The sequence below is a fragment of the Sardina pilchardus genome, chromosome 20 (genome assembly GCF_963854185.1).
Source record: "Sardina pilchardus chromosome 20, fSarPil1.1, whole genome shotgun sequence".
Classification (NCBI taxonomy): Eukaryota; Metazoa; Chordata; class Actinopteri; order Clupeiformes; family Clupeidae; genus Sardina; species Sardina pilchardus.
The window spans coordinates 4,612,468-4,632,467 of NC_085013.1; the positions used below are offsets into that span (position 1 = coordinate 4,612,468).

The 20,000-nt window shown below is 49.2% G+C and overlaps 1 protein-coding gene across 1 annotated transcript in view; it reads right to left on the reverse strand.

Annotated features, from left to right (window-relative positions):
* Window positions 1-20,000, reverse strand: part of kiaa0586 (KIAA0586 ortholog) — a 130,064-nt gene that overhangs the window by 33,686 nt on the left and 76,378 nt on the right. Inside the window, exons 20-30 of the mRNA XM_062523447.1 lie at window positions 18,708-18,821; window positions 14,428-14,612; window positions 13,922-14,031; window positions 12,220-12,413; window positions 11,485-11,647; window positions 10,796-10,991; window positions 8,535-8,815; window positions 7,547-7,623; window positions 6,977-7,099; window positions 5,660-5,819; window positions 1,652-1,824 (exon numbers count right to left, since the gene is read on the reverse strand). Coding sequence (XP_062379431.1) covers window positions 1,652-1,824; window positions 5,660-5,819; window positions 6,977-7,099; window positions 7,547-7,623; window positions 8,535-8,815; window positions 10,796-10,991; window positions 11,485-11,647; window positions 12,220-12,413; window positions 13,922-14,031; window positions 14,428-14,612; window positions 18,708-18,821 — 1,776 coding nt within the window. The remainder of the gene's footprint in view (window positions 1-1,651; window positions 1,825-5,659; window positions 5,820-6,976; window positions 7,100-7,546; window positions 7,624-8,534; window positions 8,816-10,795; window positions 10,992-11,484; window positions 11,648-12,219; window positions 12,414-13,921; window positions 14,032-14,427; window positions 14,613-18,707; window positions 18,822-20,000) is intronic.

The window sequence follows — 20,000 nt, forward strand, 5'->3', positions numbered from 1 at the left end:
GAGAGCCGGCAGAGAAAACACACACACACACACACACACACAGTTTCAATTTCTCCCCCATTTCCTGGGTAAAACCCTCACATATGTCCAGTATACAGGCACGGGGAGACTATCCCAGAGAGCTTTGGCTGTGTGTGTGTGGGTATAGCAGATTGGCCCACTCTGTCTTCCTTACAAAAAAAAAACACAAGACGGAAAGTCTCGTAAGGAGCCAGCTCCTGTCGCCAGCATTAGCACGTCCTTACCAAAAGCGAGCACGCCCTGCCATTTGTCATGTCAAACACTTACGCAGCGTAGCGTAGCATGCATATCCACACAGAGGGGAACATTACTGCAGCACACCGACGACTAGGCCACGCTCCATTGCTTTCCAACCCCTTTTTAAAGAGCACTGACTTTTGTTAGCACAGTCAATAGACAAACTACTTTGCTGAATATTTCATACCGAAGCTAAATATTTTTAGTTCATCAGTACGCGATTAAATCAGTGACCTAAATTAATCCACTTTAAAAAAAAAAGCTTAGTATAAACAACGGTTTAAATGCAAGGAAAACAGTTCGCTGCGCAGGTCTCCAAGCTTAAGAGCGGGCTTACTGAGATGGAGCTCGATTGGATTTGAGTGTGGCGACAGAGAGCTGCTACCGCTTTTGTGTCCTTTCAACACGGACGCGGACAAGCCAAGTACAAATCCGGGGTAAAATCTGCTTGGAAGGCTGCGTGATTCAGCAGAGAGGCACAGTCTGCGCCGAACATGATTGCAGCGAAAGATAACATGTGAGCTACAGTACGTCTGGCCCTATTGTCTGCCTGCGCCTGCCAAGAAAGAGCAGGTATATGTCTGCCAAGAGAAAAGCCATTTGTGTGTGTGAGTTTGTGGATGTGTGTGTAGGAGTATGTGTGGTGCTTGTGAGTGTAAGCCTGTATGAATTGTGTGTGTGTGTGTGTGTGTGTGTGTGTGTGTGTGTCTACGCATGCATTAGGGTTATATGTATTTGAGTAGGATTGCATGTGTATGTGTGTGTGTGCATGCATGAATGTATACATGAGTACAACTGCATGTGTATGTGTGAACGTGTGTGTGTGTGCGCGTGTTTGTGTGTGCATGCATGAGTGTTTATGTGAGCATGATGATTGTATTTATATATATGTGTGAGTGTGCACGCATGAATGCATATCTGAGTGTGACTGTGTATGCACTTGCACGGAGTGTACAGTATATGTGTGTGTCTGCATTTGTCTGTGTGTGTGGTCTGCTAGTGTGTGTATGTGAAAGTGAGTGCGAATTTACAGTATGTGTGAGTTTGAAGTGTTTGTGTACTTGTAAAGTGGTGTTTGTGTATTTGTGGCTTTGGTGTGTGTGTGTGCACGCATGTGTGAATGTACACAAAATCAAACATATGCGTATACATTTACACAGAACATGGGTGTGTGTATGTGTGTGTGTGTATGCATGTCTCAAGTGTCTGTCTGTACATGGTTATGTGTATATGTGTGTGCATGTTTGTGTATATGTGCTTGTCTGTGTCTGTGTGTGTGTGTGTGTGTGTGTGTGTGTATGTGTGTGCATGTTTCTGTGTATGTGCTTGTCTGTGTGTCTGTGTGTGTGTGTGCTTGTGTGTGTGTGAGACAGTCCATCATGATGACACTTGCCTCCTCTAAGCAGGGTGGGAGGCCCGCTGGTGGAGTTGGCGCCCGGGCAGCTCCAGCTCCGCTGGGTGGAGGGGGCGCGGTGGCGGGCCTGGGCCTGGAGGTCTGTGTGTGCGGCCCGCTCTGACTGGCCCCAAACCCACCGCCGTCGGCCGACAGCAACCCGGCCTCACCTGCTGGAGGGCATGGAGGTGTGAGTACACACGGGTGTGGAAAAAGAGAGTAGCAAACACACACACACACACACACACACACATAAACATACACACACACACAAAGGCAAAGCGTACAGTAGAGTGGAAAAGCGGCCTGGCACACACTTCCGACTCCCCGAAGACATGCCGTCATTTGTTTGCTCAACAGCTGACTGACGATAAATAACAGCAAACATAAAGTAAACGGCGAGTGCGAGCGCTTTTCTCTCTCTCTCCAGCACACACACGGAGCATAGATGGATGGATGGGAAGGGTGTGTGTGTGTGTGTGTGTGTTTGTGTGCAGACCACAGAGCCCACTAAAGTGGCTCATACTGAAAAACATATGGAGTCTTCTGCTGAAATGTATGGAGGGCTCAAGCCAGCAGAGTACTCGTAAAAACAGATACACAGAATGTACACACAGACACACACACACACACACACACACACACACACACACACACACAGACACACATATACCCATGCACACACAGAGAGAGAGAGAGAGACACACAGAGACACACACACACACACACACACACACACACACACACACACACACACACACACACACACACACACACACACACACACACACACATAGACATAGAAAGCCAAAACACTGATGATCATCTTTCAAAGGCTGACTCCGCATGACTGACAGCACAGAGGAGCTTCTGAATGATCTATACGTGGAATGGAGCGGCTGCTCTTCTGCGGTTTGGCTGTGGGAACCTCAGTGAGTTTGGGCACATGCCTCAACATAGACATGCATAATGCCCCCCCCCCTACCCCCCCCCACACACACACACACACACTCCACCCCCCAAATCTTCACATTGTTATAGTCTACAGCCTCTTCTTACTTCATGTTAAAATGTTACCACGATGGAGAGGAAAACAAAATCGCAATAACACGGCTCGTCTTTGCTGCTTGTGCTGCGTCTGTATGCTTGTGTGTGTGTGTGTGTGTGTCTGGGTGGGTGAGTATGTGTGTGTGTCTGGGTGGGTGAGTATGTATGTGTGTCTGGGTGGGTGAGTATGTGTGTGTGTCCTCTCTGCTCTCGCAGCCCGGTCTTTCGGAGCTACACTGAGGCTGTGTTTTATTTCCCCCGCAATTTTTTTTTTTTTGTGTGTGTGTGTTGCTGTGAGCCGAGTTGCTTGTGTGGACGGTAAATATTGGTTTAGGCCGGGACAGGAAGCGAGCTGTGGATCCAGGACTCCCCCCCCCCCCCTCTCTCCCACTCCTGACAGGGCCCTCTCATAACTCAGGAGTCCCACTGCCCCGCCCCCCCCCCCCCCCCACTCCACTCCACTCCGCCCCCCCCCCCACACTCCGCCCCCCCCCCCTAACCCTAACCCTAACCCTAACCCCCCCCCCCCCCCCAATCTCCATCCTCAGGCCTCCAGGACGGGGCCAGCAGCAGCAGCAACATGAAAGCCCTCATCCAGCCTCACAGCACTCTCTTTCAGAGGAAGGAGGGTGGGTGGTGGGGGGGGGTTGCAAAGAGAGCGAGGGTGAGTGTGTGAGTGTGTGTGTGTCTGTGTGTGTGTGTGTGTGTGTGTGTGTGTAAGGGGTAACTTTATAAATTACTGTTTATCCATCAACCTATGGTTATATTGTCATTATGTAGTTTTGGTAATATTATGAAAATATAGAAATATGGCCAATATGAACTCTCTCTGTGTGTGTCGGTGTGTGTGTGTGTGTGTACGTGTGTGCGCGCTTGCCTGTGTGTGCTTGCCTGTGTGTACACAAACAAGAGGTACTGAAAGAGTATTTCTGTAATACAATGCTTGCATGTGTGAAGGAAAGGGAGATATGTGTGTGCGTGTGTGTGTGTGTGTCCGAGTGCGTGTGTCTCTGCGTGTGCCTGGGAGAGAGAGAGAGAGAGAGAGAGAGAGAGAGTGAAAGACCGAACACGAGTGCCTTCTCACAGCTCCCAAGTTCAGGCCAGGAAAACAAGCCACACACTGTGACAAAGAGGAAACCCAATACGAGCCTAAATATTGATCTGATGGAGAGGAAACTTCACAGCTCTTCTCTTCTGAGGCACTGTAAAGCGAGCGCGCGGCATCCCGCATGTTTTCTTAACGGCTTAATGACTTTTGAGAGACGTTAATCAGATGGTTCGGCCACACACGGAGAGATACGCCTGGGCTTTGATGCCATGACAGTAACGCTGTCGTCGTATATTAGAAACATCAACAACACTTCAAATAGACGACTGTATAAGACGTGGAGGGAGTGTGAGAGAGACGGAGAGAGAGAAAGAGATCAAGGCAAACGCAAAACAAATCTGACATGGAGGAAACCACAGATGTATGGAGACCCCCACTGTGCACTGTAATTCCAAAGACACAAATAAACCAACACTAGACATACAAATAAAAAAGAATCACCCACAAAAAAAGAGAGACCTAGCACTGAAGACCTACTTCCTGCCTCCACCCTCTTCCTGTTCCCTCCCCACCCATCTCTGCTCTTCCTCCTCCTCCTCCTCCTCCTCCACCACCTCCTCCACCTCCTCCTCCTCCTCCCACTGATGGAGAATCCAGAGCAGCGGTGGGCCTGACGTCCCTTCTGAGCGCCGCTCTCAGCTCGGCTGTCTCTGCTCTCACCACCGGCCCCGCAACACAAACATCTCCGCGGGCCCAGGACGCCGCTCTGTCACTCCCCTCCGTCCGCTCCGCTTCCCCATCTCTCATCCACCCTCTCATCCATCCTCCCCTCAGGTCTCCCCCCCCCCCCACGCTCTGTGCGGGCTGGTGTGGGATTTTGGGGGAGTGTTTGGGAGACCACCTGAGAGGCTCTACTCTTACCTCTTTGCTTTTAGCGCACCCTCGTGCTGGGAAGGGTCAGAGATGACGCTGAGCGTCATGTGGATGTCGTGGGGAGAGAGAGAGAGGATTGAGGGCACAGGGGGTGTGTGAAGGAGAAGAGTCATGGTGGTGTGTTGCAATCTGAATCTGTTCAGTTTGTTTGTGTGTGTGTGTGTGTGTGTGTGTGTGTGTGTGTGTGTGTGTGTGTGTGTGTGTGTGTGTGTGTGTGTCTGTGTCTGTGTCTGTGTCTGTGTGTGTGTGGTCTAGATACTATACTGTAGTGTATATAAGTGAATGCATGTACAAGTGTGTGTGGTGTGTAGAGTTATGTGCGTCATAAATGTTGTAATTCTATCCTACAGGAGAAGGTGGTCTTGTGAGCCTGTACTGTAGCTTCACATAGTTGTGCACTTTGGTGTTCTACACTGATGAAACACAGACCAAATGCCCCACATTCCCCCTCTGTGTGAGCTGGACACGGTTCACCGTTGGCCGGCAGACCCAACTTCACCATCCGTCACCAGCTTAGTACACAACATCAGCTTGATTTACTGCTGACGTCAAGCACATGGACTAAACACGCACACACACGCACACACGCGCACACACACACACACCACAACGACGAGCCAGTCTGACTCATGGTCACGACTGACGTGTTGGTGTCTCTGGAGATAATGACAGCATGGTGGTGATAGAGCAGATCACTGATTGAACAGGACTTTCAGGAATGGCTGACTGAACCAAGTAGACCACAACTGGACAGCCATGTGTGGACGTTATGTGGAGTTTGGGGAGGGTGCTAGATGTTCATTATAACTACGTGTCTCTTGAGTATATCCAGACGACTCTATCAGATGAATTCCTAACAGGACATATCATGTTTACACATATAAGATGTATATGGTGCCATGAGAGTATTTAACAGAACACCTTTGTGTGTGTGCGTGTGTGTGTGTGTGTACAGTACATGAGCTTGGGAGGATGTATACCTGCTTCCGTGAGCTGTCCAGGTGACGTGAGTGTTCCTCTGTGCGTGTGAGAGGGCTCCAGGAGTGGGTGTGTGCTCATCACGCTCTCTCCCTCGGCTGGAAGTAGGGGTCTCTGGCCTTCACTCACCTCACCCGCACTGCTGCCCTCCTCCCAGGACCTCTGATACACACAAACAGATGCACACACACACACACACACGCGCACACACACACACACACACACACACACACACACACACACATACACACACGCACACACGCACACACAGACACACGCACGCACGCACGCGCACACGCACGCACGCACACGCACACGCACACGCACACGCACACGCACACACACACGTACACACACACGTACACACACACACACGCACACACAATTAGGACTGGGCAGAGCAGCATGGGCACAAGGATGGGCATGGACCTTCAAACTCTATCTGGGTTACAAAGCTCTTCAGTTTGTATCCAAGGTTACGGTTATGAGAAGAGACAATTCCCAACTGGAGTACTAGTGCCCCCTGGTGGTTGTCTGCACCTACAATATAAGGTCTTGAGACCACATTGAAACAAAGATAGATAGATAGATAGATAGATACTTACCTATCTATCTTTGTTTCAATGTTTCAACAGATACTTCTATACACAGCAAACCACCACAACAGAACCATTTTTCCCGTGTAATGTTAACAAAATGGCATGGTAAAACACAACGAATATACAGATAGACATGTAAAACACCATTAAAAACCCATTAAACACTACATACATACCACCACAAACTCCACCACTATATCTACCCGCTTCCAGATATGTGTTTAGACATGTGATCTAAGCCCACAGGTCATAGACATGGTCAGGTTCTAGAGTGGGAGTGAGCCATTAGGTGAGTTTGTGATGGCGCTTCATCGAGCAGAACTGCGCAGCACAAGGTGCACGTGGTTAAAAATCTGTCCACGATGATCTAGATGGGTGTGTTTTTACGACTCTGCAGTCGATATCAACATGGCCTTAAATTATCGCGGGAGCAAGGCGGCTGCTGCGCAGCAGCGCAGTTTCTCTCCAGGTACTGCGGAGCCTAGACCCTGCCTTCATGACGTCAGGACATGGCCCTAATTGGCTTTTACATCCCTGATGTACCCTCTTCATAGCCACAAGGGCCTATGCCTCATGTTTCGTCACATGGTCACGTCTAGACTACGGGAAGTAGAGAGTGTCCAACTTCATAGCAGCGTTTGTATTCCCGCCCCTGCTGTCACCGGCAGATCTCGCTGCTGCAAGAGGTCAGTTGGGGTTGAACTTGAACACGCCTATTACCTCCGCAGGCTGCTGTGTGACTGGGCCCCGGTCCATACGAGCCAAGAGAGCCAGGATTGGGTCGTGCTGAGACCGTGGGTGTGGCCTCAGAACCACCTGACCTTCACTAGGTGGGTCATAGTCCTGAGACAACAGAAATGCAGAGAAAACCATCCTTTTAAGTCACAATAGTGTCAGTCACACTTCTGTCAGTATATCTGTGACAAACAATCAATAAATAGCCCATAACATAGTGATATGAAGCTATGTTCTAATTTAAGAAATAATCCTTCATGGCTATAGAGGACAGATTTAGGACACAAAGAGCATGAAAAGTACATTGCTTTGGGTATGCCCTGACTTTTAGTGCATACCCGAAGCAACAATGGCAAAGACCTGACGACTGACAACTGATCTAAAATGAATTTGAATTTCCCCTTGGGGGTATCTATATATCTATCTATTCATCTAAAATGATAGGACTACATTATAGTACATTAGTACATTATAGTACAACATCATAATACAGTCAACAATTCTATAACAACATCAAATTAGACGGTCATGATTCTCCATGACCGGGATGCTCACCATGTCCTGCACACCCAGCAGAGAGCTGGACAGACTGGCGTTCAGGTTGGGCAAGATCAGGCCCTCCACCTCCAGAGCTGGGAATGATGAAGGTTCAGTGAGAACAGTGCAACTGATCTACTCCAATGGCCCGCTACAGCGGAGGATTGATCACCTCTAGCTCGGCAAATTGAGTCAAACTGGATTTCTTTGAACTTTTAAAGCAAGAAATTGTGAGGCCCCTGATATGAACCCAGTAAGTTGAACATTGACAAAAAAAGGGGAATTGACAGTGTATGGCAAGTGCACGCCCAGTTTTTGGCTTTATATTATAGGAATCCTGAGCACTTTCAACCACAGCCATGAAGCAGTAGTTATGCACACAGACATACATACTGAATATACTGTTACTAAGCAAGTGGGCATGGGTTAAGGTGAACTATGTTGGCATATCTGGCATACTGTACTGGTATGTGTCTGTATATAGCAGTATGTGCTTACATATAATGTATACACTCAACATGCATCTAGCCAGAGGTGCAAAGAAACTGAAAAGTGCAATGTGATATACAAAGTATGGTGGTGTGTAGACAGGACAGGATATATACAGTAGTGCAGAGTAGACAGTAGGACACAGTTAGTTTACAGAAGATAGTCAGAGGCGGACATCCCGGGTTCAGAAAGTGAAAGTCCTGCCAAAGTATTTGATCCAACCATTTTGGAAACCAGCTCATCCTAATTAGCTGCCAGGTAGATCAGATAATTAGTGATATCACCCGTGTTAAGTGCACAGGTAGAAAGAATATATGGCAGGACTCTTACTCATTGGAACCAGGAATGTCCGCCTCTGAAGATAGTTAACAGTAATCTAAATGAAATGTAAATATGTCCGGTATGGTGGTGTATAGACAGGACAGGATATATAGTGCTGTGTAGACATTAGTACACAGTTAGCTTACAGAAGATAGTTAACAGTAGTATAAATTAGATCTAAATATGTGCAGTGTACCTCTGGCTGCTGCTATGTGGCTGTAACTGAGCAGCAGCTCCCCCTCGGAGATGTGTCTGGCCACGGCCTCCGTCTCCGTCAGCGAGCCGCCGGAGCTGCTCTCCTCCGTGGAGGAGGGAGAGGGAGGAGTAGCAGGAGCAGGAGCAGGAGCAGGAGGAGGAGGAGGAGGAGAGGGCTCCCTCACCACGGTGGCAGCAGCAGGTGGTGGCACTGGAGTCTGGGGTTTGGCAGGAGGAGGAGATGGGAGGACGGGCTCCTCCTCTCTAGCCACGGACATGACACTGCAAGAGAGGAGAGAGGAGAGAGGAGAGAGGAGAGAGAGGAGATGAAATGGACATGGTGTGAGAGAAACAGCAGGAGGAGGAGAGGAGGTGAGAGGAAGAAATCCATAATAGGTGTGAAGGAAGGAAATGGGGGAGAATGGGAGAAGAGGAGAGTGTGTGTGTGTGTGTGTGTGCGGTCAATAGGACCAATACGAATCACAACAACACTACATCACAGCGGGACTATTAAATCTCTCCACCTTCTGGTGGGCTTTCAAGCAAGCAGTGCTGGTCTGCTGGAGACGATCAACAACAGAACACCTCTGGAGTGGGTTTCCTAATAATGGTGTCCTGTTTTTTTTTCTAAGACTTGAAAGGTATTCCTTACTAAAGCTGTGTTTTTTTCTAGGACTTGAAAGGTATTCCTTACTAAAGCTGTGTTTTTTTCTAGGACTTGAAAGGTATTCCTTACTAAAGCGGTTTACGTTTACAGCCACGATCTCGCAGAGCAGGAACGAATGACCTTGCTCAGAAACATCTGCGCTGTCCCTGGGCCCAATCTCAGAGAGTGGTTTAATGTGGACCAAATGACGTCGTCCAATCAGGGCCAGATCCTGGGCCTGTACAAGGCCAGTGCTCAGATAGTGCCAGGATGGTTCCATACGCTAGGACCTGAGGTGCGTTCAAAGTAGGCAAACAGTGGCGAACGTTCGTGTTGAATATGTTTTATTTGAACAGTTATATTTGAACAATCTGGTGTTAACATTCTATTCTAATGGTAATTGCATTGTGCCTTCGTCAAACTCACGTCCAGTTTCACTGTACATAATATACTATATATATACATACACTGTATGTTCGCAGAAAACTACCTCCTCAGACTGTTTGTGACTGTTCGTAAACGTTTGCCTTTGTTTGCGAATTTGAATACATCCCTGACTGACAGTGTTTGAGTCTCTGAGTGTGTTGTGTCCCGAATGTCTTTTTAAAACCAGTGGGATGGGTGTCACTTGCGCTCAAACCCCTCGGATCTGGGTCTGAGTCAAAAAAGGACTCTGGGCGTGTTGCTCTTGAACGACGTCTTTTTAAAACCATTGCCGTGTTTCCCCCCGTGTTTTCTTCTCCTCTGTTGCTACACGTACAGGTCATAGACGTGAACTCGCATTCCACTCTGATGATGTGCGTCATTTCATGCATTAACCATAAATCACAGAGTGACTGAGGCGCGACCGAAGTCTTGAGGTGCTTTTGATCACCATCACTCACGCATGTCCTCACCTCCATCTCCACTTCCAAACTCTGCCCACACACGCATGTTAAGTTCATCCTCAGAAATCATTTCCTATGATAGCCTCTTCTTCAAAGACCTTAAATCTGGACAGAACCTCTTACTGACTGTACATGCCAGTTCAGATGAAAGGGGAAAGTGAAAAACGAGCTGTATGGTGAGGGTGAGATCAGGCATGTTAGACGCAATTCAATGTTCTGATACACGCCCATAGACCCATTAGCTCCAGCTCACTCATGTTTCTTCCAATCTTATTTGATTTGGCAAGACGGGGCCTTATGCAAGACCGTCTATTGATTACTCCCTGGCACTTCCCCCTTCAGATATTACTCATGTCAAAACATGTTCTCAGCTGATGCAGCTTTGATCTGGGCGCCGGGGCGCAAAGCCCACTGTCTGGTCAACTGAGACGGGCGTCGATCGATAATAACTTGTTTGCCTCAAACTGCTCATTTGAATGCACGCCGTGCTTTCACAGAAAAGATAAATATTTGAACCTCAGAAGGAACGTGGCTCAAAACTACAAGCGGTTCACTGGAACAACAGCAGGGGGAGCTGTGGTTCCAATATAACAACTATGTCTGTGCCCTGCGTTGGCATTCATTCCTTGCTTGAGTACCAATCAAGGAATGAATGCCCAAACAAAGGTGTGTGTGCATGCGTGCGCGCGCGCGTGTGTGTGTGTGTGTCTTGAGGCCCCTGTCACTCACACTGGGGTCAGCAGCGCTGGCTCCTCCTTCTCGCTGTGAGGCTGCTCCTCCTGGAGCGGGAGCTCGGCGTCTCCCCAGGGGTGGTTGCGCAGGCTGGCCAGCTCGGGGGCGGCCGGGGGCGGAGACGGCGTGGACACTCGGGGCGGCGACGGGACCGGGGTGGTGGTGGGCGTGGCAACCGGAGGCTCTTCTGCTTCTGAAAAGCATTGACACAAACAGAGCAAAAATAGCTCTTATTCTCAAGCTGCTACCCATTACTCAAGCTCTTATGTTTTTCCTGTTGAGACATATCATCTGTCTAGCACTGCAATCGTTGAGATTGTAATGCTGTTAGCATACAAAGCAGCATTGATAAACAAAAAACAATAACAAGGGCTCTCTAATGAGACATCATCATCATCATCGTCTACAGCTCTTCCACTTGGCAGCCAGAGCTGTAAATGCAAATGGTATGAAAACTCAGGCCTTATAGGGTAACAAGACCTGTGGGTTCACGTGTTATACTATGTGTACGACATCAATTATGTACACTCTCAACACTATATGTACACAGTTCTTGTCCACTGAGGCAATGTGTATAGTGTATGTGTGTGTGTGTGTGTGTGTGTGTGTGTGTGTGTGTGTGTGTGTGTGTGTGTGTGTGTGTGTGTGTGTGTGTGTGTGTGTGTGTGCCAGTGTGACCGTCTGACCTGGAGCGGGGAGCTGGGGTTCAGCCTCCCTGGGTGTGTGCTCGGGGGAGCCGTGCTCCGAGGCCTGGGGTGTGTCCAGGGGGGACTGGGTGTGGCTGCGGCACGGGGGGCTCCGCCTCACGCTGGGCTCTGGGGTGGGCACTGGGGTGGGCACCACAGCCTCCTGAGACAGACAGACCTGTACGGTGAATATGAGTGCTGCTGTCCATAACCACTACTACTGTATGTACAACTAAATAGATTACTGATCGTCTCTGATTTACATACAGGTTCATTGATCTGCTTCGTTCATCTATGATTCTACGAAGAGGACTTATGCAGTTGATACAGTACAGATATATTTATACAGTATAGATATATTTACACAGTTTAGATGCTGAGGTTGTAATACTTGAAATAATTTCATCATGTCAGAAAGAAAGCAACAATAAGTTCTAGAAATTTCTTTAAGACAAAACTATGGCTAACCATAGTAGCTCATTTGGTCTTTGGATTAAGCAGAACGACTGATAACACCTGCAGCATCTTTGCTATGTAGGTCATCATTGTAGATGGAGCCATCTGCTAGGGAAACAAATGCTATTTTGTTCAAGTGTGAGTGTGTTTGTGAGTGTGTTTTTGTGTGTGTGTGTGCGTGTGTGTGTACCTCTGGTGCCGCTGGCTGTTGCTGGGCTCTGGGAGCTGCAGGCTCTGGGGTGTGTGTGTGTGCGCGCGCGTGTGTGTGTGTGTGTGTACCTCTGGTGCCGTTGGCTGTTGCTGGGCACTGGGAGCTGCGGGCTCTGGGGTGTGTGTCTGTCTCTCCCTCTCCCCCAGCATGCTGGACACGACCTCGGCCAGCGTCTCCTCCACGTAGTGCCGGAGCACCGCCGGCTCCACTGGCCTGCCATCGTCCAGGAAGAGCTGAAGGCCCAGCGTGCTGGCCACGACCCCTGTCGGAGAGATGGACACAGTAACATTGTGCATAAGTGCATAAAAACGTTGTGCATAAATCAGTCACGCAAAGCTCAGCGTGAACCCTCGTCTGCGAGGCTCTCATCATGCAAAAGCTCATCGTTTAATCGGCAAATGGAGGAGACTGGTTCACTCGCTCACATCAATTCAAAATCCAACTTTCAGCTGCGAGGGAAGACACTATTACTTTCTCACACACTCAAAAGGCTCGTCATTAATTTGCAAGTGGGTGAACTCCTCTGCAAAGGGAGGAGACCTAGACTCCTAGACTTTCTCACTCGCTCATTCAAAACTCGTCGTAAAGTCTCATCATTACGGGAAGCGAGCGGGGGGGATTGTGTTGTGTCATGTGTCACCGCACCAAACACGAGGGGGGTTCGTGCTACACAGCTCAGCACGCCACGCAGACGGATCAGCCTGGCAGTCGCTCGCTGTGGCAAAAAAAAAAACGTAAACAAGAGTTTTGGAGGCTTCTGAGGGCATCCAGTTTTAGCAGAAGTAACGAGATGCAAGTTGTTTAAAAAGTGGAAGAGATAGAGACAAGGGATCAAAGAGTAGAGTAGAGGGGAGAGAAAGAGAGAGAGAGAGAGAGGGGGAGAGAGAGATTGAAAAGTGAAAAAGAAGAGAAAAGTGCTGACAGTGACCCGCTGGCTTGATCGCAGACTTGTAGCCTCCTCGGCAAATGTGATACGCCATTGATCTTTCTATTACGCGGCGCAGAGGAGGGAAAAAAAGAGAGAGGGAAGAGGGGGAGAAAAAAAAAAGAGAGAGAGAGAGAGAGTGTGGATTAATGGGCCGGTGACTGTGCACAGCCTCCATTACGGCTCCGGAGCCCTCAGATCCATCACGGCGCAGCGGCGATCAGGGCTTAATGAGGAAACTGCAGCCCCAGTCCCGCTGACACGTCTGACAGAGCAGTGCTGGCATGGGCAGAATTAACTATGAGTCAATAGTTCAGAGAGGAGGGGGGGAAAAGCAGCTATAGCGGGTGAGCCTGGCGCCCATTCTCTCTCTCTCTCTCTCCCCTTCTCTCTCTCTCTCTCTTTCTCCCTCTCTCCTCCCCCCCTCTCTCTCTCTGCGTGACCCCCCCTCCTCATTAAGAGCCAAACTCAATGTAATAATCTTGTAGAGTCAGAAGGGGACATGCGTTTGTGCGTGCCGTGTGTGTGTTGGGGATCAGCCATTACTGCTGAACTTCTGCTAGAGGAGCCATAAATCTTTCCCGGGTCTCAACTGACAGACATTGGCGCCAGAAAGGCCACAAGTCCCCCGAAGCGGGCTACAAAAAAATAAATAAATAAACAAACAAACAAATAAATCTGAATAGATGAAGTTTATTACGTCTTTATTCGGTTGTGTACTCCTGAATGTCTGGCTAAATGACTGGCCAATAGTCCTCTGTGTCTGGATTATATGGTTTTAAGGTTGTTCAGTTTATGAGACCCTACGTCAGTGCGGTTGGCACCAACTACCCGGTCCAGCTCACCTGGTTCTGAGGCCTCACTCTCCGCAGGCTCTGGGTGGTCGGTTGGGTCACCTTGGGATCGCCGGGCAAACATCTCAGTAATGACGCGGGCCATCACCTGTTGCTCAACCCTGTGGACAGCAGCGAAAGTACAGAAATATAAAGACATATATACAGGGGTGTGTGTGTGCATGTGAGCATGAGTGTGCTTGCTTTCATGTATTTGTGTCTGTGTGTGTCACAAAAACCTTAAATAAATTATGTTATGTATTAGTTTTGTTAACCTGGTATGATCAAATTTGCAAAACAGAGTACAGTGCATGATAGTTTCAGTAGAACTGTACTGTATGTGCTTTTCTGACAGAACATTCATGACAGCTATGTCTATGAGACAAACTGCGACCTTGGAAATGTATGCACATCGGAAGAATACGTTAAACATGTGCTTAGTGCCTACACAGTATGTTTATGATGATGCTATGCTCGTGGTGCAGTGGCGCTTTTGTCCCGAGTGAATCTGCCCTCACCAGTGGACCAGGCGGTTCTCCACGCTCTCCCGCTGGTGTATGGTGGCGAGGATGGGCTCGGTGAGGGGGACCGGCTGAGGAGGGACGGGGGGGAAGGCGGGTCCGTGGTACAGAGGAGCTGCAGAAGTCGCCTGGCCATTCAGCTCAATGGGGGCATCTGGAAGGACAGCATCCTCTTCAGGCTCCTAAGGGGGATTTGGACATTACAACGGCATTAACTTTATTATACTTTATCTCCCTCAACAATGGAATTCTCTTCTCTGATTGGCTAATGGGGTGGCCATTAACTTCGTATAACCTGCTACCTTCGAAGTAGTTCCCGTATCACACTTGAATATTAATTCGCCAAACTCGTTGCGAAGTTTAAATGAACTGTCACGTTGCATCCAAGCTGAAATACAGACGTGCAGAACCATAGTAACATTGTAGCATATGACGGAGGTGGATTGTAGCTAGTTGGATGCCATGTAGGCTATAAAAGTAGCGATCTTTCAAAGTTAAAGTTAATCAGAATCCTGGGAAATGCCCGCTTGACAACGGCAGAGATAGAACTAACGACTGGCTTTTGGCCGTAGCAACCAGCCATTTAGAACTAACGACTGGCTTTTGGCCATAGCAACTATCCATTTAGAACTAGTAACGGCAGTTTTGTCCTGCAAGTAGAAAGTTGATATGTGGCGGAAAGTAGTCCCACAGTCAAGACAGTTTTAGTGATGTTAACGGACGCAACGGTGGAATAAAACTATGTTCTAAATATACAGGTTATGAATACAAACGGGAGATAAGCGGGATAACGGCCTTCGAGGTCGACCGGTTCGATGGAAATAATGGCACGGCGGAGGTAACTCCGTCTCCGTGCTTCGCACGTCGCCGGAGTTCTAGACCTCCACCTAGCCATTATTTCCATCGAACCGGTCACCTCGTCGGCCGTTATCCCTTACGTAAAGGCATCGTCTTAGGTCCAACTTTTAAGTGTCAAGTCAACGCCTCGCATTGTCGTTGTGCACTTGGGATGCATTAAGCTTCGCCTCGCTCACGAGAAAAGGCGCGCGCGGGGGGGGGAAACAAACGAACAAAAAAGTGCGAGTCGCATCCGCACGCCTGTGGGGGTTGAATCACTTGACCGAGAGACACGGCCGCACTGAGCGGCCCGGCATCTGTTTCTCCCATCCGAGCGCATTAGCGGAGGAACCGTCGTGCAGCACTCTTATTGCCAACATCTGGCGTGGCCAGGCCTCGACGCCGCCGGGAGTTACTTTCGTACAGTCAGTGGGGGGGGTGGGGGTAGGGGGGGCGATCGGGGAGGTGGTGGGAGAGAAGAAAAGAGGATTTGTTATTGAAAATCCACCCTCCTCCTCCTCCTCCTCCTCCTCCTCCTCCTCCTCCTCCACCTCCTCCTCCACCGCCGCTGAGCGTCTTCACGCGTTCCGCCCGCTCCGCTCCGCTCTCTGGCTCCTGGTTTGCATTACTTGCAGATTCCTTTGGCAGCCAGACAGGGAGGCTTGTGTCAGTGCCGAGTTTATTATCTCAATTCCAACGGCTGTTTTTCAGAGGATGGGGGGGTGGGGGAGGTGGGGGGGTGCTGATGGGGTGGGACACAGAGAGGAGAGCGAGAATATGTGTGTGCGTGTGTGTGTGTGTGTGTGTGTGTGTGCGTTTGTGTGTGTGTGCATGTGTGTGTGTGTGCGTGCGTGAGAGAGAAGAAATCAGAAACATAAAATAGGAGCGAGAACAACAGCAAAGGGCGGGTGGTGGTGGTGGTGGTGGGGCTGAGGTGTAGGAATGAGACGAGCAAGAGAGAGAGAGAGAGAAAAGGAGAAGGGCAGCGGGTGGAGGAGGCATCCGCCTTGCTCTGGCAGAATGAGGCTCTTCTCTCTCTTTTTTTTATCTCGTTTTGAAGTTTTACTGCCTCGTCGGAGGCATTTTCGGTAAAGAGCGGGGGCCCGAGACATTACAGAAGGGGTGGAGATGGGGGTGGGGGTGCAGCGCAGCACAAGTCAAGGGCGCTGGCAGCGGGACAGACCTACGTCAGCCTCCGCACTGCTCAGCGAAAGGATTTTCTGGCAAAAAACGCCAGCTGGATGGGCTGGGATTGCCGCATCCTTCAGCTGGTGGATGGAGAGAACTTCAGGAATGAGAAAAGGGAAAGAATGCATAATTGGAGAGAAAGAAGGAAAGAGAGAGAGAGAGAAAGGGAGGGAGAAAGAGGAAAATACGAAGAGTAGTTAATTGGAGGCAATCCTCCAATTTATGGCATTTGGCCTCTAAAATGTTTTACCAGCTTTTGTGGTGTTTGGAAATGTTGACGCTGCTGGAATAATATTTCCCTGATCCTAATTGCCGTGCTAACAATTAAAAGACAAAGGATTTTATATAACGGCGCTGTTGGCTAGACAAGGCGGCTTGTTTCTGCTCTTTGCATTTCTGCCAGACGCACTAGGAAAATAAAAACAAACATTCTTGATTAATTAAAAAATAAATGAACCCAAAATATATTCTTTTGGCCTGCATTACCTGCTTAATCAGATATCAATATATTCTATACAATTGGAATGAACGGAGGCGTGCACTCACAAGACATAGTGTTCTACCAAAGATTTCTGACACTCACTGAAAACAACTGACTTGCAGCATCAAGAACTCCTCACTGCTTTGTCTTCAAGAAGAAAAAAAACATAAATAACCCACACGTGTAGTTCTCATCCTAGCCAACAGGGGGCACTGTGGAACTGCTCAAACAGCACCGCTGCTCCCGCCACCTCAAAACCTTACAACCCTCTTTCAATTTGTCTCTTATAAAACCGATCGCTGTGCTCTCTTCCAAGTGAACCCTCCGCCGCCTCCCACAAAAGCCAGTAAGAGCGAAACAATCCGCCATCCGCCATCGCTTCCTCTCTCCACACCAAGCCTTCTGCTCTAATGGCTGAGGGGGTGTCCGGGCGCTAACGTATGGTCTGACCTTGTGTGACTGAGCACAAGGCGTGGGGCTAATGCGCGGCCTGATGTTATTTACACTAACAGGCTCGCTGGTTCGTAATAAATATGGGATAGGGGGTGGGATGGGGGGGGCTCTCTGGATGGCTGAGTGAAGTGTGTCGTGTGAGAAGAATTCCTGAACAGTTTCGATCGCCGATCACCCCGCCAGGGAAACGCAATGAATTTTCAACACGGAGCTTGGCTGTGTGTAGGTGTATGGCCGTACATATTATTATGGGTCTGTGTGACTGTGTGTGTTTAGATGTGTGTGTGTGTGTGTGTGTGTGTGTACACAAGTATACGTGTGTGCATATGAGTATACAAGTCTGTGTGAATACCTAACATCTGTGTATGAGTTCTGTGTGTGTGCGTGTGTGTGTGTGTGTGTGTGTGTGTGTGTGTGTGTGTGTGTGTGTGTGTGTGTGTGTGTATACAAGTACTGTATATATCTCTGTGTACGTATGAGTGCAGGTCTGTGTGAATGCTTAGTACCTGTGTATGACTTCTGTGGGTGTGTGTCTGTGTGTGCATATACAAGTATACATCGGTATGCCTGTGTGTACCTGTGTATAAGTTGAGTGTGTGTGTGTGTGTGTGTGTGTGTGTGTGTGCGTGTGTGTGGATAGGGAGGGATGCAGTTGGGGAGGGGGCACGTGATGATCCAACACAAAGAGTGTGTGCGGAGCGCACCGGAGATGATCCCCAGCAGCAGCCACACCCTCTCCTCCTCGAGCCCAATTACCCCCGGCGCCCTAATGAGATTCCTGCAGCATGTTCCCCTCGCCTCCGTCTCCGCCGCCCGTCTCAGTTCATTATCAAACAGCAATGGATTCCCTCACCCCGTGGCTCAGGCAATCTAATTATGGGAACGTTCAGCGTTAATGTGTGATGTGTTAGTTTCTCTCTCTGTCGCTCGCTCTCTCTCTCTCGTTCTGTCTTTTTCTCTCTTTCTCTCTCTCTCTCTCTCTCTCTCTCTCTCTCTCTCTCTCTCTCTCTCTCTCAAGCCCCCCCTTTCCTATTCATCTGCTCTTGCAGGTCTGTCTTTTTTTTTCCAAGGCTAAAAACTTGAAATGTAAAACATGCAAATCAGCATGGAGAGGAGATTAAATGCCAGGTTGGGCCGCAGGAGTGGAGACACCTCCACACACACATACACAGACACACACAGACACACACAGACACACACACACACACACACACACACACACACCCCTTCTGGCTCCAGGTACGGATTGTCAGCGTGACCTTTTCCACACCCTGCTGCCACAGGACAGACCTGCAGCCCCTCGACACCGGAATCTTACCTGAGCGATGTCGGCCACCGCCAGGAAATTCGTCCCTGGAAACACGTCCTCCTCCTCCTCCTCCGCCTCCTCCTCCTCCTCCTCCACTCGGATCGGCTGTTTTCCCTCCGCCGCCTGAAAAAGACAAAGACGTTGGCATGGTGAGGGAAGTGGCTACGGCGTGTCCGTCAGGGCTTTCCGCGCGCTACGTATTGACATACACACAGATGAAAAGATGCTTTCATCAAAACAAACATCAAAATGGGCCGACGCGCATCAGGAAACGACACAGTTACAGACTACTGAGTGTGTTACGAATCGAACATTGATCACAGCCGGGAGGGCTTATCTCCTCAATCGCTCACAAGTCCCTCACACACCCCCCCCCCATCCCCCCTCCACTCCACCCGTTTGGAATGAGCGAGCGCACGAGGAAAAGCAAATAGGAGCGGAGCGGAGCGAAGGGAAGGGAAGGGGGACAATGTGGCAGCGGGAGACATCCGCACCACGCGCCACGCTGATAATCACTGTTTGCCGACGCTGATTGCATCCTGGAAAAAAAAAAAAAAAGGAAAAAGAAGAAGAAAAACTATAACATGGCCATTTACGCTGCCCGCTACCCACAATGCACCCAAGCCTCGCACACACACACACACACACACACACACACACACACACACACACACACAGCAGACGTTCGTCTTAAAATCAAGCGCTTCCTGTCGTCATTATCTTCATCTCAGACACAAGGCTTTATCAATATGGGGGGATGTGTCTCTGTGTGTGTGTGTGTGTGTGGGTGTGGGTGTGTGTGTGTGTGGTGCCCATAAACGGATCATCAGTCTCTGTCATTTCCTCTCTAAGGCAGAGGTAAGAGGATGTTGCAGATACTCCGATACCCTGGCGAGCCCACTGCGGGCTGTGAAGGCAATAAAAACCCTCTCCGCTGATATGATCACTAGTGAGTTGGGAGGCTGTGAAAAAAAAGTGTTCATATACTGTAGTTCAAAGAGTTACGACTGACACACCGTCATCCATGAGCTTGGCTTATGGGCTTGCCGAAAAACATGTGTGTGTGTGTGTGTGTGTGTGTGTGTGAGAAGATGATTCAGCTTGGGAGATGTGAGAACAAGGCCTCCAAGACCTTAACGCCCACCACCATACTGCCATAAGGAGCTGGAGTAAGCGGTCACTATCTCACACACACAAACTCTCCTCATTTCAATCTGCATGCTAGTTGTGTAGTTTTCTTGTGAGTGGGAGACTATTACATATCATCACCATAAAAACATATGTTACGCTTTTCATCGGTCA